This window comes from Pongo pygmaeus, chromosome 14 (genome assembly GCF_028885625.2).
Source record: "Pongo pygmaeus isolate AG05252 chromosome 14, NHGRI_mPonPyg2-v2.0_pri, whole genome shotgun sequence".
NCBI classification, from domain to species: domain Eukaryota; kingdom Metazoa; phylum Chordata; class Mammalia; order Primates; family Hominidae; genus Pongo; species Pongo pygmaeus.
Genome location: NC_072387.2, coordinates 44419139 through 44436276, shown reverse-complemented (window position 1 = coordinate 44436276; position 17138 = coordinate 44419139). Strand labels below are relative to the sequence as shown.

Here is a 17138-nt window from a genome sequence, read left to right as displayed (position 1 = left end):
TCAAGACCAGTTTGTCTTGCTAATTTATCTCCTCATGCTTTTAGTTTAGTCCTTTTTTTTTTCCAAGTGGCACATTGCACAATTACTTCAAACCCTGAACCTCTGGATTTCCCTTGGTAATTTTCTTATCAGTCCACAGGAGAATGGCAAGAACTGTCTGGTCTGTGGATCGACACCATTGGGATCACGTGGGTTTTTAATTTTTTTAAGTGCTCCGGGTTCCACCTCCAATGAGTCTAATATAGTAGGTTCAGGGAAGAGCAGGGAATCTGCATTTTTAAAGAGCTGGAAAGTCTGTCCTTTATCCTAGAGGAAGACTGTAGGCCTTTCTAGACTCTTGGTCTCTCCTGCACTTTGGCACATGAAGCCACTGCCCTGTGCAAGGCTGTCAGCAGGACTCACTCGTCAGTACATACACAAGGAGCATATAAGCTGGGATTGCATGTCTACCTGCCCCTATGCAATCCATCCTCAAGCTTTGCAAACTCTATCTCCTCATCATATCCAAGTCATTGTTTTCTATCCGTTTCCATCATCTCCATCCTAGGCCATGCCACCATCCTTTCTCACCCAGAATAACCACTTCGCAATCTTTCCTCTACACACCAGCCGGAGTTCTCTTTTAGACTCACAAATCAGACCACACCACTGCAGTCTTAGTCCATTTGTGTTGCTATAAAAGAATACTTGAGGCTGGGTAATTTATATAGAAAAAGTTTACTTGGATCACAGTTCTGCAGACTACACAAGAAGCATGACACCAGCATTTGCATCTGCTGAGGGCCTCAAGCTACTTCCACTCATGATGGAAGGGGAAGGGGAGCTGGTATGTGCAGAGGTCACATGGAGAGAGGAGGCAAGGGAGAAGGGAAGGTGCCAGGCTCTTTTTAACAACCAGATGTTGGGAGAACTCTTGCTGGAACTAACAGAGCGAGAACACACTCATTACCTCATGGATGGCACCAAGACATTCTTCGAGGGATCCACTCCCATGACCCAGTCACCTCCCATTAGGCCCCGCCTCCCACATGGGGGGTCAGATTTCAACATGAGGTTTGGAGGTCAAATATCTAAACTACAACAACTGCGCTTGCTTAAACCCCTCCTAACTTCCATCTTGCTTAGAGTAAAACCCAAGCCCCTCACTTGGTTGTTTCAATCTTGACTTAATCTGGGGCCTGCTTTCCTCTGTTTCCTTCAGTGTATCCACGGCTGACTTCTTCCTGTGTTCAGAGCTCAGCTTCAGCGTCCTCCACACCAAGAGACCTTCTCTGACCACCAATATAGAGAAACCACTAACTCAGCCACTCACTGTCACATCACCCTTTTAATTCTTGGCAAAGTTCTTATAAACTCAGCTCTTGTTCTTGTTTTTGTTTGTTTAAGGCTCATTTCCTCCGCTGGAGTATAAATTCCACAAAAGCAGATACCCTGTCAACTGATACACTACGGTATCCCGGCACCTAAAACAGCAGAGACTCAGTAAATATTTGCAAAATGTATGAATTTAAGTTGAGTGTGGAGGTATGAACAGAACGTTAACCAGGCAAGGTGGCAGTATTGGGGAATCGTTCCTTTTGCAGGGAAATAAATATTCCAGTGCCCAGAGGCAGGAGGTTACTTAGTGCAGTTAAGAAACTAAAATAATGCACCCAAAGAAAAGGGAGAGAGAAAGCTGAAGTAGGGAGGGGCCTTACAGGCTACTCTAAGGATATTCTCGAAGAGCAACAAAGAGTCCTAGAAGGGTTCTAAGCAGTGGAGCAACAATAGATTTCCTGACAAAAATGCTCAAGACAGGCTGGTATCAAAGTGATGTCATACATATTGTAGCAGGCTAAATAGTATCACTGAAAGGTTTCAATGTGTAAATGTGACCTTATTTGGAAAAAGGTCCTTGCAGGTTTAATTAAGTTAAGGGTCTTGAGATGAGGGGATTATCTTGGGTTATTCTGGTGGGAACCAAAATCCTATCACAAATGTTCACCTGAGAAAGGGGCCAAGGAAGTAACACAGACACACAGAGAAGTCCATGTAAAGATGGAGGCAGAGATTTGAGTAATGTGGCCACAAGCTAAGGAATGCCTGGAGTCACCAGAAACTATGAGAGACAAGGAACGGATTCCATTCTAGAGCTTTTGGAGAGACTCCAGACCTGCCAACACCTTGATTTCAGACTTCTGGCCTCTAGAATTGTGAGCAAATATATTTTGGTCATTTTAAGCCATGAAGTTTGTTGTAATTTGTTACGGCGACTAAAGCATACACTTTGGAAAAAAGAGAAAGAGAAATCGAAATTCAGATGTGCACCATTATGCACATGAGTCCATCCAATGAGTGTAGGCCCAGCGTTAGCATGAGATTGGAGATGTTCACCTGCTGTTTCCGCAGTCAACCTTCTTTCCCTTGTGAACTGTTATCATGATTCTAGAAGATAAAGGTGGGCCTATTTCACACGACATGCCCCTCAACTGAAGTTAGCTGCTTTGTTTTATGGTCAGCTCAAGAAATGGTGTCTATCCAAGTGCCAGAGGACAGACTGGCAGGGAGACAGGGTGCCACTCTCCAAGGTGTCACAAGGAATAAAGGTGGCCACAAGGAATTGGACATATGAGTGACAGAAAGAGAAATGTACCGAGCCATAGTGCCAAGTGCTGCAGTCAGCTAAGGGAGAGCCATGTGTGCTGTGCAAATCAGTGAAGACCAACCAAATGAGAACAAACTAAGGCTATTTATTCAGAGCTTGCTATAGCAAGGAGTCAGCCACCATCATCTGCGTTTTGGCAGGGACTCAAAGGCAGGCAGAGGAGTAGGAGTGCTTTAGAGAAGAAAAAAAGGGAAGGTTTTCCCTGCACCCTGATGGAAGCAGTTGGTGTGGGGAAGATGTAGGCAGGCTAACCAGAAGTGGGGCACTCCACGGGATTGGTTAGAGGCACACATTTGACCCTTTCTAGTTGGTGTTAAGTTGGAAGTGGAAACAAAAATTAGGGATGCTGTCACTTATTAAGTCCTGGCTAATTTAAAGTCAATTGTTACAAGGGTTATTGTTTGGCTTCCTGGAATGTTACTAGAGCTAGACCATTGTAATTTGTTATTGATTTTTCTGTAAGTCTGACTCAGAGTGTGCTACCTTCTGGTAGGCTGTCATAGAAAGGGGGTTTTTCCCCGGCAGGTTGCTGCAGGTCATGAGTCAGAGTTCTGTTTTGTTACATGGTGTGGCCATTGTTCATCTGTATATTCAGTCTCTCAAGGTGATCAGACATCAGTGAAGACTAAGAGGGCATTGTATTTGGGCTGAACAATATGGAACATATGACATGTGGGAGAAAAGGCCCTTGGCATCTCTGATTTATTCAAACGTCTCACTGAAGACACATGGGTTTTTTATGAGAAGAAGCTCAGAGCCAGCCAAAGTGGGGCTCCTCAATTTTAATAACTGCTTTACTTTCAAAAAGGTCAAGATTTGGTGAAGCTTCATTGGCCAATGAAAAGGCAGCAGACCCTGAGCAAAGCCCAGATGGAAACCCACGGCAGAGAAAAAACGGATGGCTTCTGGGACACGTTTTAATGCCAGTGAGGTTGGGTTCTTATGGGGATAGCAAATGTACCAACTACACTTGCATTTAGGATTCAGACAGATAAGACTCCAACTGCAAATCAGCAAAAGGGGTACATGTTTGTGTTTTTGAGGCAATACTGCCAGGCTTAATAACTAAGGTTGAAAATCCCCACATCTCAATAGGTAAGAAAAACATAATCTCTTGCATTGTACTTGCATTCAATCCAAAATAGTGAGGAACACCATTTTGGAGTTGTTTCCAAAGGGTCATTGTAGAAGTCAAGTGGTACCTGGAAGGGAAAGAACCTTACCTAGAGGGCAGCCTGATCACGGGCCATGCTTGTGGCCCTTCTGCAACACTCGGGTTTGCACACAGCAGTGTGGAAGTCTCTTTCTCTAACCTCTGCCCCATGACATTCTTTATCCTCCAAACTCTCAGCTAAGAAACCAAGACCCCGTGTTCCCATGTTCTCAGGATGGTTAAGCAATGGGTACTAATCCAGTTTTAACAGACTATTGGAAGACCTTCAGCATTGTCAATTGCATCAGCTACACTGCAGTGTAAAGCCCGAAACTGTTTATGCCTGCCAGACCTGCAGAAAGAGTATACGAATGCATTGTTTAGAGACTCAGGCAGGTGGTTGTTGATGGTTTCATTAACACCGTGGAGGAAGAATGTAAGAGTTAATTGAGGGCCCTTCTGGGAAACATTGCCTAATGAAGACGTTGGCAGTGGTTCTCTACCAGGGGTAATATGCCCTCAGGGGACATTTGGGAATGTGTGGGGACGTTTTTGGTCACATAACTAAGGAAGCTACTGGCATCTAGTGGCACTGGCATTTAGTGGGTGAGGCCAAGGACACCACTAGCAACTAGCACAAAAAAGTGCAAATGACATGTGGGAAAAAGGAAAGATCAGTATTCATTTAGGAAATTAAGTTCTGGTAGAACAAGGAACAGATCAGCTTTTCATGCCTAGTGTCTGCAAACCTTCCTCTTTTTCTGCTTTCCCCCAGGGCTGAAACTCAGACAAGGCAACATAAACCAACTGGGACCCTTGTGGATGAGAACACTCAGGTTTGACAGAGATAAGATAGTAGGAACTTGGGTTACCAAGCAATCTCCCAGAGCTAAACCGCCTATCCCTCAGGACACCTGCAGACCTCTGCACTGTTACGTAGGAAAAGATGAACTTTTCTCTTATGTGACTGTTAGGGAAAAGGAAATTGTTTGGAAAGGAGAACCATTCATACTATCAGAACAGTAGATCTGAGCTGTGACTCTTGAGATGTTAATACAGAAAATCCCAGTGCCGTAAAGCCTTCTGCAGATGTTACATAAGGTTTCAGCTCCCAGCAGTGCCTCTAGAGCCCCGTGCAGGTGGAGGAACACGTGGGCGCCATCTGGAGCACTGAGCTGGGTGTTCTGGAAGTTGTGGTGGACCAGTGGAAGTGCTGGTTTAAACATACCTCCCTGTATTTTTAGAAGGTACTTTTAAAATCTCAGTTTCTGGGACTTTACTCTCCAGCTAAGTTACTCCAGCTGATGCTTTTGTCTCCAATTCAGTCTGTCCCATGCCTTCTTTTTCACTTTTGTCTTTTATATATTTTTTAATTTTTGGCCGGGTGTGGTGGCTCATGCCTGTAATCCCAGCACTTTGGGAGGCCAAGGTGGGCAGATCACCTAAGGTCAGGAGTTCAAGCCCAGCCTGGCCAACATGGTGAAACCCCATCTCTACTAATAATACAAAAATTAGCTGGGCATGGAAGTGTGTGCCTGTAATCTCAGCTGCTCAGGAGACTGAAGCAGGAGAATCACCTGAACCTGGGAGGCAGAGGTTGCAGTGAGCCAAGATTGTGCCACTGCACTCTGGCCTGGGCGACAGAGCAAGACTCCATCTCAAAAAAAAAAAAAAAATGTAATTTTTATGGTTACATAGTAAGTGTATGTATTTATGGAGTACATGAGATATTTTGATGCAGGCATACAATACATAATAATCACATCAGGGTAAATGGGGTATCCATCACCTCAAACATTTATTCCAATTATACTCTTTTAGTTATTTTTAAGTATACAATTAAATTATTCTTCATTGTAGTCACCCTGTTGTGCTATCAAATACTAGATCTTATTCATTTTTTCTAATTATTTTTTGTACCCATTAACCATCCCCATTTCGCCCCCCCCCCACTGCAATGCGTTGTTTTTAAAAGCTGTATTTTAGAGTGTTTTGATCTTGATTGCTTTTATTCCAGACGTGCTGCGTGTGGAGCTTGGGGAAACAGCAGTTATTTCAAACCCCACAGGCAGTAGGATGGGAGTCTTACCATGGTGTCAAGGTTCACTTAGAAAACAGGTGGAGTAGAAGAAACCGGATGGGCCTCAGTTCTTACTAGATGCAGGCCCATCCTTTCCTCAAGAAGCCTACATGTGGATTTTCCTGTAATGCTGCTGTGAAGTATGAAAATCATAACATTTCCATAGAAAGTAAATTTTAGTTGTCCATTATACCAGGATGGCTTTGTTCAGCTCAACCAGGCAGACAAGCTGGAGACTGAGGATGGAGACTGAGATTCAAAACCATGAGACAGCAGGTGGTGAATCTCCCAGGCACTGGGGGTGCTCAGAAGGAAGCTGGACCACCACTTGGTTGGAGTGGAGACAGGAGGAGAGAATATTCCTGAGTTAAGGAGAGAGTTGACTCATTAACCATTGACAGCCTTGATATTCTAGGAGGGCGCCTCCCAAGGGGAGGGAAGTGAACATGTAGGGGCAACTTACTGGAGAATTGGAGAATCAGAATTGCAAGTTCTTTTTGTCGTTGACTTTGTGCCATTTTTATAAAAAGCCTCTGGAACTGAATGTGCTTCCTCACTCTCTTTTGCATATAGCAACAGAGAGGAATATTATTCCACTTACAGGCTTTGTACGTTTGCCAAATTAAGAGGAAGCTTGCCTTTGTAATCAGGGTGAGGTAGAAAGCACAAAGCATCTACTGCTCATGATGGATTCTTCTAGATGAACTTGTCCATTTCCTGAACAATTCAGAAAACTGAATTTAGAGTTGAGATATATTAAGAGGCCTCTGCCTAAGAGTGCTTTTATGCTGGTTGGTTTCAAAAAAGAGACTAGAAAAGTAAAACCATTTCTTGTTTAAAGGTATTCCCTAGCCAACATCAGCATGTCTAGACACCCAAGGGACTTCACCTATGCCTTGTTCAAGATTCTCCAGAAGGTATAAGTAGGCCCCTTTGAATGCATGAACACTATGTGAGCTCAGGTGAGCCACTGGTGCTTTTGGCGGAATCCTGCAACCGTTTCTATTCTTCAGCACCTTCTATAACACTTCAGCCTACCTACCAACTGTTTCTGAGTGGGGGGAGGATCTCTCTAAGTGGAGGTTCTCCTGCCACCGGGAATGTGGCCAAAGAATATGTTCCACCTCCTCCTTATACATCACCATCTGGGCTGTCTCTCTAAATCTGTCCATCAAAGAATGCCCATTTCAAGAGTTCATGTCCTGGGTGAAGGTGAGAAACATTTAACTTCTATAAATCCCCAAAACATTTGTAAAGCTAACATTAGTATAGATCGTGTGGGGAATGATACTTTTCACCTCAGATGAATGTAGGGACTAAATAGAGCAGAGATTTAATTCAACGTTGCTTACTTGCTTGCATGCTATGGGAGGATCAGTCATCAGAGAACCAGTTCATGAGTTTGATCTGATTTCCTGTCCTTTGGGTAGGCTGCAATCTTTAGGAGCAAGAGAAATTACCATCTGTTAGCTTCCTTCAAGTGGCTTACCTACAGTACTTCGGTGTCATCTTTCTTAAGGAGTGTCTGGGTCATCCGGTTTCTCCACCACCAAAGGAAATACAGTCCTCTTAGAGAATTGGTCAATGAAATATAGGGGTGCCAAGAAACATCAGAGTAAAGAAGTGATGGCCCCCAAAGGCAAATGCCCCCATGTGAAAGGGGGAATGGAAGGCACTGCTTTCTTCCTTGCCTGAGGCTATGAAAATGTCCTTTGTGTGAACAAAAAGTTTTCTACATTACTGGCCATTTAGGTCATATTATTCACAATGTTTCAAAATTGTGGTTATCAGCTGATGTAGATTTTGGCATTCTCTCTGAAGCCATGCAGCATTTGTTCCTCACTGCATTTTCACCATTATAAAATATAATTCCTATTTACATTAATTAAAACATGAAAAATCTAAACTTTATTTGGAAAGATGGTTGGAGTTTTTTGTTTTTTTTTTTTTTTTTTATAATTTACGGCTTGGCACTGCAATATTCTTCAACTGGATTTATGTTGACCCATTTTAGAAAACGCAGTTACTATAAATTTCTTGTTGTTGTTTCTGTTTTTGTTATTCAACCCAAGCCTTTGGAATTATTCTAATCCGCAATATGACTCATGAAGTATCACTCATCCTAAAGGCAAGTGGTCCAAGAGTTGAAATATTTGTAATTATCTTTCAGACTCCATGATCTTCCAAGCTATTACTTCATTATAACTCCATTTCTGAAAGACAGTTTGTTCCTCTTTTTTTCTGATATACTAGACATTTGATAGACAGGTAGCTTTCGTATCTTGAATTTCTTATTTAATGTTGATATGAGAACAGTTGTTTGCAGTTCTTCCTCTGATGCACCATCACCCATTTGTCTACCCCTGACCATGGACACCGATAGACATTTCCCAGGCTTTCATCACCATGGAACAGCTTGCTTAGGCCACGGCATCAGATACTGAGGGTAGTGAGGAAGCCACCAACCCAAGAGAGTTGGGTTCTGATGCAAGTCATTTCATCTCTCTGGGACTCAGTTTTCTTGAGTGTACAATGGGAGTTTGGGTTAGTTCAGTGAATACCAAGAGTTCACACAAGTAGTAACAGGATCAGCAGCAATTTGGGCCGATATTTATCGAGCAGCTACTTCATGCTTTTTAATATGCCAGGAACTAGTTAGTATCCAATGGAGTATAGGGGTGGGGAGACAGACTAATAAATGAATAATTCCGACTGATTAATAATATGGTGAGAACTCAGTTCAGGAGAAGCAAGGGAAGCTTTGGAAGCATGATAAGAGGCCACAAGTTTTTCCAATATTTCAAAAACTTAATGAAATACCTACATTTCTTCTGATAAGAAGAGCTCCCTCACAGAAATGCCAAGTTTCTTTTTGGTACTTGGAAAAATGTCAATTGAGTGTGGTAAGATTGGTTCTATTGTGGTGACCTGGATTGCTGGTTGGTAGTTATAGCCACAGCTAGCAACTCTGGCACCTGTGCCAAACAGCATGCCATGAACCCTAAAACCAACTTTTTAATTCACATTGTGGATCACAGATGGATATTATTAACAATGTGTACCATCTGGTAGCTTTCTATCTTAACTATTCATTCTTGCTAACACTAGATGCTGAGCTTTTAAAATTATTGTTTTAAATTTATGTGACCTCTGAATGTTCATAACCTGGGACAAAAAGTTCTGGTCATCTGCCCTCATGATCATCTTGATTTTGATTTAAAATGAGAAAATTGAATGTTACTTAATAACAATGTGTTGCATAAACCAACATTTTTCAAACATGAGGTCCATGAAATAAAAATCAGCAAAAAGAGGCCTCACTGGTGAAAAGACTCTATGCACCACTACCAGATGGTAAAGGTTTTGAGTTCCAAAATTTTGTATTGTTCTCCATCATGTCTGCAGCTCTTGATGCCTGGCACGTAGTGGCCACGTGATAAAAATGTACGTGGAAGCATGCCAATGGGCCAGCGACATTGTGATATTCCAGTTCGGTTGCTAGTATACTTCCAAAAGGCTAGGCAGAGGCCAAAGCTAGGACAAACTCCAGGATGTGTTGTCAGTTGCATGGTCAGAGCCATGAGCTAATTTGAGATCTTCTTGGCACGTTCCAAAGCTCTGTTTTGTGAATCAAAATCTCCACGGACACCTCAGGCGTTGTTGTCCCATGGGAACGGTCCTGGTTTTCCTATTGTATTTTCTGACGTTGTTAATGTTGTTTCTTGGTTACTCCTATCTTTTAATTTTTGTCAATATTCCTGTATGTATAGATTTTTTTTCTTTCTTTTAAAAAACAGAAATACCTTGCAGGGTCATTGGGCAGGCCAGAACAGTGACAGTGGCCCAAGTAACTGTTGGGGAAGACTGGGCAGGCTCTGTAATGCCTTGATTCATTTCTCTTTGCTTTGGGCTATGAAAACAAGTGGAGGAAGAAGAAATATCACAAGGCAGAATTTGCTTCCTCTTCTTTTTTAATATTCCCTCTTCTTTTTCCCCATTTCAATTCATGAGACTCTCTAGGAGACACTCTTCTCCATGACTTATCTCCTGTTTCTAGTCTTATAACATCTGTATTTCATATAAACTCACATCTTTTCTTACTAAACAATTTAAACTACTTTGTTGGTTTAGATGTTAGAAAAAAATAGGGAACGACGTTTATATAAAGCAATTCGGAATATATGAGAGAGAAACATGTTTTGAATTTAGAAAATTAGAAATTGCATGGATAGGGAAGAAAAATTTTGAAGTCAGGCATCAGAATGAGATCTGGAATGATTATGAGTTCTTTGTTTCCAAAGCATAAAATGGGATTTAAAATATATAATGGAAAAGTTAAAGTAGTTTAATTTAAAACTACTATACTAAAAAGGTTCACCACATTTGAAAAGCTAACGTATTTCAACAACTACCTACAATGATAAATATTTATAACGTGATAGACTAAGTGTTAAATTTTCGTATAGAATGCACTCTTACAAACCAATAAGAGAAAGTAGGACATAAATAAGTAATTGCAAAAGAAGAAATCCAAATGGCTAATATGCATGTGGGAAAAATGTACAACTTTACTGGCAGTCAAACCAATTCAGATTTCAAGAAAGGAAATCCAATATTTGTTTAGAAATTGGCAAAGATTTTTTGAAAATGTAATACCTAACCTCAGTGAGGGACCCAGCAAATGACCACTCATTGTCTGTAAAAGTACAATTTGGGGCCGGGCACGGTAGCTCACACCTGTAATCCCAGCACTTTGGGAAGCTGAGGTGGGTGGATCGTTTGAGGTCAGGAGTTTGAGACCAGCCTGGCCAACATGGTGAAACCCCACCTCTACTAAAAATACAAAAATTAGCCGGGCATGGTGGTGGGTGCCCTGTAGTCCCAGCTACTTGGGAGGCTGAGGCAGGAGAATCTCTTGAACTCGGGAGGTGGAGGTTGCAGTGAGCTGAGATCACGCCACTGCCCTCCAGCCTGGGCAACAAGAGCGAGACTCTGTCTTGAGGAAAAAAAAAAAAAAGTACAATTTGTTGGACTTTCTGGAGGGCGTCATTCAGAACTTTTAAAAAGTTCTCTTTCAACTCACCAAATCCACTTTGTTCAGCAAATTTTTTAATCTTAAATTTTTTTATTTTTATTTATTTATGTTTTTGGGATCTTGGCTCACTGCAGCCTCTGCCTCCCAGGTTCAAGCGATTCTCCTGCCTCAGCCTCCCGAGTAGCTGGGATTACTGACGCCCACCACCATACCTGGCTAATTTTTGTATTTTTAATAGAGGCGGGGTTTCACCATGTTGGCCAGGCTTGTCTCTAAAATTTTTTATTTAAGTTGGAAAATATAAAGAAGAAATTAGAATATAAGGAGTGACCTGACTTTCTATCAATAGGAGAATGATTGAATAAATTGTGATATAAACATATTACAAAATATGATGCAGGGTTTAGAAAAACAGTTTTGATTGCTATGGATTGACCAAGAAAGATGATTATAATATATAAGTATGGAAAATGTATAAAATATGTCACTATCTTGCCATTTTTATAAAAAGCAAACAAAAACCTGGCTATGTATATATGTGTTTATATAAGCTTAGAAAAGCTATGGTAAGGTCCTTACACTATTAAAAATGTTAGTGATATTGAAGGGGAAAGAACAATATCACAAAAGTACTGATATTGAAGGGGAAAGAACAAATAGCTATTGCTATTTTTTTAATTTTGAATTTATAATTTTTTTAAAAAGAAAAGGTAAAAATTTTTGAAAAGAAAGGTAAATATTTTTGAAAAGAAAGGTAAATATTTTTAAAAAGAAAAGGTAAATATTTTTGAGCACCCACAGTGTGCCCTTGGTTTCTGGCTACTAGAAACTAAATGTCAAGTGCCAGGGACTAAATCTGTCCTAAGGGAATGATAGGATAACTGCACACTCATTTACAAAGGTGTCATTGAGTAATTATTTATAACAGTGAAATACTGAAAGCAAGTTAGATATTCAATAGTAGGAATTTGGTTAAGTAAATTATGGTATTCCATGCAGTCAGATGCTCAACAGCCATTAAATAACAGAGTGAAAATGCTCACAAGATACTGTATTGTGAAAAGGGTTGGTAACAGATCAACATGTATGAACAAATCCTAATGCTGAAATATATAAATGCATAGCTAAAAATTCTAGAAGTTTGTATACCCCCCTCCAAAAATAAAGTATCATTTGATCATGGGTTATTGGGGGTGTTTTAAAATATGCTTTATATTTTTCCATCTACAGTGAACATTGATTATCCTTACAAGCATACATTTTTTTGTTAATTATTAGAAGCAGTTTCTTGAGAACAAGATATGTGGGTTTGCACAGCATCATAATTGGTCAAGGGAGCTCACTAAGAGAGAAATAGAAAGCTCTCTGCCATTTAAGATGTTCAGCATTGAATGTAATGGACATGAACACTGAGAATTTAAATCTAGTGAAAGTGAAGTTGTTTCTTATCCTCAAGCCACAAACCATTTCACAGACACAGTATAAACTCTGTGGCAGCTTCATGTGGTGGCACAGGCTGGCAGGATGCCCTTGCTGCAGGGAAATACCACCTCTTCACCAGTTTTACCTCTTCCAAGCAAATGCTGTCATCTCCCACATATCATAAAGACCCACAGCTATCTCTGTGAGGACCCATGACAATAAACTTGGTCCTGTTGTGGTGGGCGGAATCTTCCACCACCACATTTCTTGGTTTATGAGGTTGACCTTTCTTCTAACATTTTCCTTGGAAGCAACAACAGTTTATCCCAAGAGACCCACATATACAGATAACTCAAGGAGTGAGTAGAGAGAAACCCAACAAAACACCTCTTTATTAGCCTGTATCACTCCCAATCTAGCCAAAATATTATTGTAAGGAATGTAACCTAGGGGGATTGAAGTATTATTTACTTCCATGGCTAAGAAGCCCACCCTGTCCTTCCTCTTTGTTTTCTTGGTTTCATTGTCATAGACAAGAACCCAGCTGGTGGGAAGTAGATGTGACTGAGGATGGTCGTATATTTCTACTTCCAGGTTTATTGTGCATTTTGAGTTGGTGTGTGTGCCATTACCCCATAACGATGTGTGGTTTTTGTTCTTCCCCCAGAATGTCGAGTGGTGAAGTCCACTTCTTACACCAAAATAGCTTCATCATCCCGCAGGAGCACCACCAAGAGCCCAGGACCGTCCAGGCGTAGCAAGTCCCCTGCCTCCACCAGCTCAGGTAAAGCAGCAGAGGAGATTTTGAAGAAATTGCCTTGTTCCTGACACAGGATGAGCAGAGGGTGTGTGAAGCCTAGAGTGTGAGGTTTTTAAGCGAGTGTAGGTTCCGGTTTATAATTTTAGAACATGTTAGAGCGGTTGAACAGATTTGCTGGAGTCTAGCATATTGGCTGAAAGAAAAAGCATTGAGCTTCAAAAAATGTACTTAGTGAAGACTCAGGAAACCCCGATTTGCCCACAAATAGAAGAACGTTATCATCTTGTATCATTTCTACCACCTAAGTTAATCTTTCAGATTCTGGAAGTCTCTGTTAGAGCATTTATTCTACCTGAGACTGGCCTATGAAGAGTTTCCCATTTGTATTCGCTGAACCTTTATTAAACACACTTTTGGCTCTGGCCTTAGTTTCCTTTCGTGGCTCTGGAGCTAAAGGTAGTGAGATTGAGAGGGTGGAGCAGGGATTGCTGCAGTGACCTTGGTCTGAGCCTGCCTCTCAGTGGGTTCTAGTGCTAGTGTTGGAGAGGCTGTGTATGCACAAGATGAGCACCTCAACCCTACCTTCTCCTTTTTGGTTTTAAAACTGACATGAAGTCAGTTAAAAAGTGTCTTCTTTGTTTGTCTCAGGTGAAGGGTCTGTATCGTTATTAAAGGGAATTATTTATTAAATGACACGAATTGTTGATTGGGAATTATTAAATGATGCAAATGTCAAAGTGATTGTTACCTGATTTCATGAAGACAAGAAGCTCTTATAAATAAGAATAAAGACCTCTGGGGCCTACTTGGAGGCCTTCTTTTACTCAACAGCATGGGCTAGGGGGAGTGTGAAAAGAGCTCTCGGCTGAGGCTGCCTAAGAAGGAACTCTCAATAGGGTGGGTCATTATAGGTCATGGGCCAGCTAAACCACCCACCCCTCCTTGATTCTCTAAGAGTCTCCTTCCCCTTGGAGTTTTACCAATTACTGCTATTCTCTAGACAGATCTCCAAAGACCACCTTCCCCTCTGACTCTCAACCTAGGGTGGCATCAATGGGCTGCCAATGCCTCCTTCCCACAGCATGGCCTGCATCATAGCCAGTCAGGAGATATGTTTCAGAGCATAGCTGGCACTTGAGATGCATCTTGTTTGCCTCTGTAGTTTAAAGGTGAGCTGAGAACTCCTCCCTTAGTATGACACTGCTCATGTAGATAGGATGGAGCCCTAAAATGAGGCATTGCTAAAGGATGAGACAGTAGACTCAAAGCTTAGAGCTCATGAGAGTCACTTGGGAACTTGGCAAAGTTTGTCATCCTGACCCCCCACACCCTGAGATTCTGACTAAGGACCTAAACCTGTGTTTCAGCAAGTACTCCAGGTGATTAGGATCGGGTAGTCCATGGTCCACATTTTGAGAAACAGTAGGTGAGGGCAGTGGTTCTCAAACTAGCAGCATCACCATCACCTGAGCATTTGTTAGAACTACAAAGCCCTGAGCTCCCTCTCCAGAACCACTGAATCAGAAACTCTGGAGCTGGAGCCCAGCAAATTGGAGTTTCCCAAGCCCTCCAGCTGATTCCAATGCACACTTTGAGAAGCAGTGGGTTATGGAAAACAGAAAGGAAGTAAACGCAGAAAATCATTTGACTCTGGATAATCTGGAGGGAAAGATATGACTTGTTCATCTTCATTTACTGGCATGACAGAGATGACTTCCTTTCTACCTCCCTGTTTGCCTCCAAGTAGCAATGTCCATCAGTGTCCTTGCAATCCAAGAGCAGACCTTTTAGATACCTTGATGTGTAGACCAAAAGAGCAATGAACAAAGAAGAGTACCAGATGCCAACTTCCTTTTCTCCCTCCTTGCAATGGCCTGGCTTCAGAGAGTCAGTCACCTGGGAGAAGAGAGAATTTCTTTCTGATGATGATCCCTTCCCCAGGATGTCAGGGAAAGTCTCTCTCTTCAAGAGAGATACCACCCACACATAGAGAAGAGGACCTCCACAAAATGACAGACAGAGTGATCCTGGAATTGCTGCATGGAAAACTCCCCTGGAAGAACTGAGCTTGTCCAGCTGACAGGTTAATATTGAGCTCTGTGGAGGATGTTCAGTCTTAACTAAAAAACATTTCTTACTTTCTCTGATTAAATCTGGGCTATAGGCCCGGGCCTAGTGGCTCATACCTGTAATCCCAGAACTTTGGGAGGTTGATGGGGGTGGATCACTTGAGGTCAGGAGTTTGAGACCAGCCTGGCCAATGTGGTGAAACCCCATCTCTACTAAAAATGCAAAAATTAGCCGGGCATGGTGGTGGGTGCCTGTAATCCCAGCTACTCAGGAGGCTGAGGCAGGAGAATCGCTCGAACCTTGAGGGGCAGAGGTTGCAGTGAGCAGAAATCACACCACTGCACTCCAGCCTGGGCAACAGAGCAAGACACTGTCTCAAAACAAATAATAAATAAATAAATAAATCTGGGCTATAGGATGAACTCCCATGGAGCAATAAAGGAGAACAAAGTCATAAGCCTAGCCAGCCTATTGCCCCTAAAATTTTGGCTACTTAATGCAATCACAGAAGGATGTGAAGAGGAGAGCCTATATTAATGAAACCATATCAATTAATATATTAATGAAATAGTATCAATACTACTAAAAATTATCAATATTAAAAAACAAAATTAGTTCTCCATCCAAACCAACTTTGACTTAAATTTTACTTAACCTTTCCTATCTTCTTCCTCTCATTATATAAGATGAATAAAAAAACAAATGTGGGGCAGATGCATCTAATAATGGATAATTAGCTAAATTCTTATGTTTTTTACAGATATTCCAAGAAAATCAATATGCACTGCAGCTTTTAACTTTTTATTGTCATTGTTTTTAGCAGTTTTGTTGTTAAGAACTGTAGGTTGGGCTGGGTGCGGTGGCTCACGCCTGTAATCCCAGCACTTTGGGAGGCCAAGGCGGGCGGATCATGAGGTCAGGAGATTGAGACCATCCTGGCTAACACAGTAAAACCCTGTCTCTACTAAAAATACAAAAAATTAACCAGGCATGGTGGCAGGCGCCTGTAGTCCCAGCTACTCGTGAGGCTGAGGCAGGAGAATGGCGTGAACCCGGGAGGCGGAGCTTGCAGTGAGCCGAGATGGTGCCACTGCATTCCAGCCTGGGCAACAACAGAGCAACATTCCATCTCAAAAAAAAAAAAAAAAAAAAAAAGAGCTGTAGGTTGTTAGATACTCCTGGGTTTAGAGTCTTTCTTTCTCTTTTTTTCTTTTTCTTTCTTTCTTTCTTTCTTTCTTTCTTTCTTTCTTTCTTTCTTTCTTTCTTTCTTTCTTTCTTTCTTTCTTCCTTCCTTCCTTCCTTCCTTCCTTCCTTTCTTTCTTTCTTCCTTTCTTTCTTTCTTTCTTCTCCCTTTAAGTCAGTAAAGATGGGGAATGGATCAGATTCTTGTCTACATGTTGAAGAATGGACTGATGAGTCTAATCTTAAAAAGATAATTATGCATATAGGCAATAATTTCATTTTATAATTAACTGGTAATGTAATCACTATTCAGCATTGTAAGAATTTATATTCATTTCTGAAAAGTAATTTTGGAAACTCAAGAAGATAGGCAAATATATTAAATGTACTTGTATGTCACTGCCAACATTTGTAATTATTCCTTTTAGAAGTTTAAAATGGGTAGGACTCATTGCCTCAAAATCAACAGGTTGCTCCAAACAAGCATTTCCACATTCTGTTTTTTCCTTGAAGTCCTTTTCAACTCTAGTTGAAACCTGGTTGAATTGACCAGCACTAACTTGGAATTTGTGATAGGTAAGTTATACCAAGTAGTATCATTTTCATAAAGAAAGTAGAGTCCAAATTCATTCTAAAATTAATATGTTCTTGAAAAATTAGCACTTCAAGGTGTCTTTAACTTCTAGGTCAAAGTTAATTATATAACACTGATCATATTTTGTTTAATGTGAGCTTTTTATGTATATGAAATTTTCAACTTGCTGCATTTTGACCTGGAAGAGATAACATGCA

General features: G+C 41.2%; 1 protein-coding gene across 4 annotated transcripts in view; it reads left to right on the top strand.

The window, feature by feature from the left end:
• DCLK1 (doublecortin like kinase 1) overlaps window positions 1-17138 on the top strand; it is a 351269-nt gene that overhangs the window by 238372 nt on the left and 95759 nt on the right. For all 4 annotated transcript variants that reach the window (XM_054446408.2, XM_054446409.2, XM_054446413.2 and 1 more), the window contains exon 5: window positions 13002-13118. In XM_054446408.2, the coding sequence (XP_054302383.1) occupies window positions 13002-13118 (117 nt within the window). The remainder of the gene's footprint in view (window positions 1-13001; window positions 13119-17138) is intronic.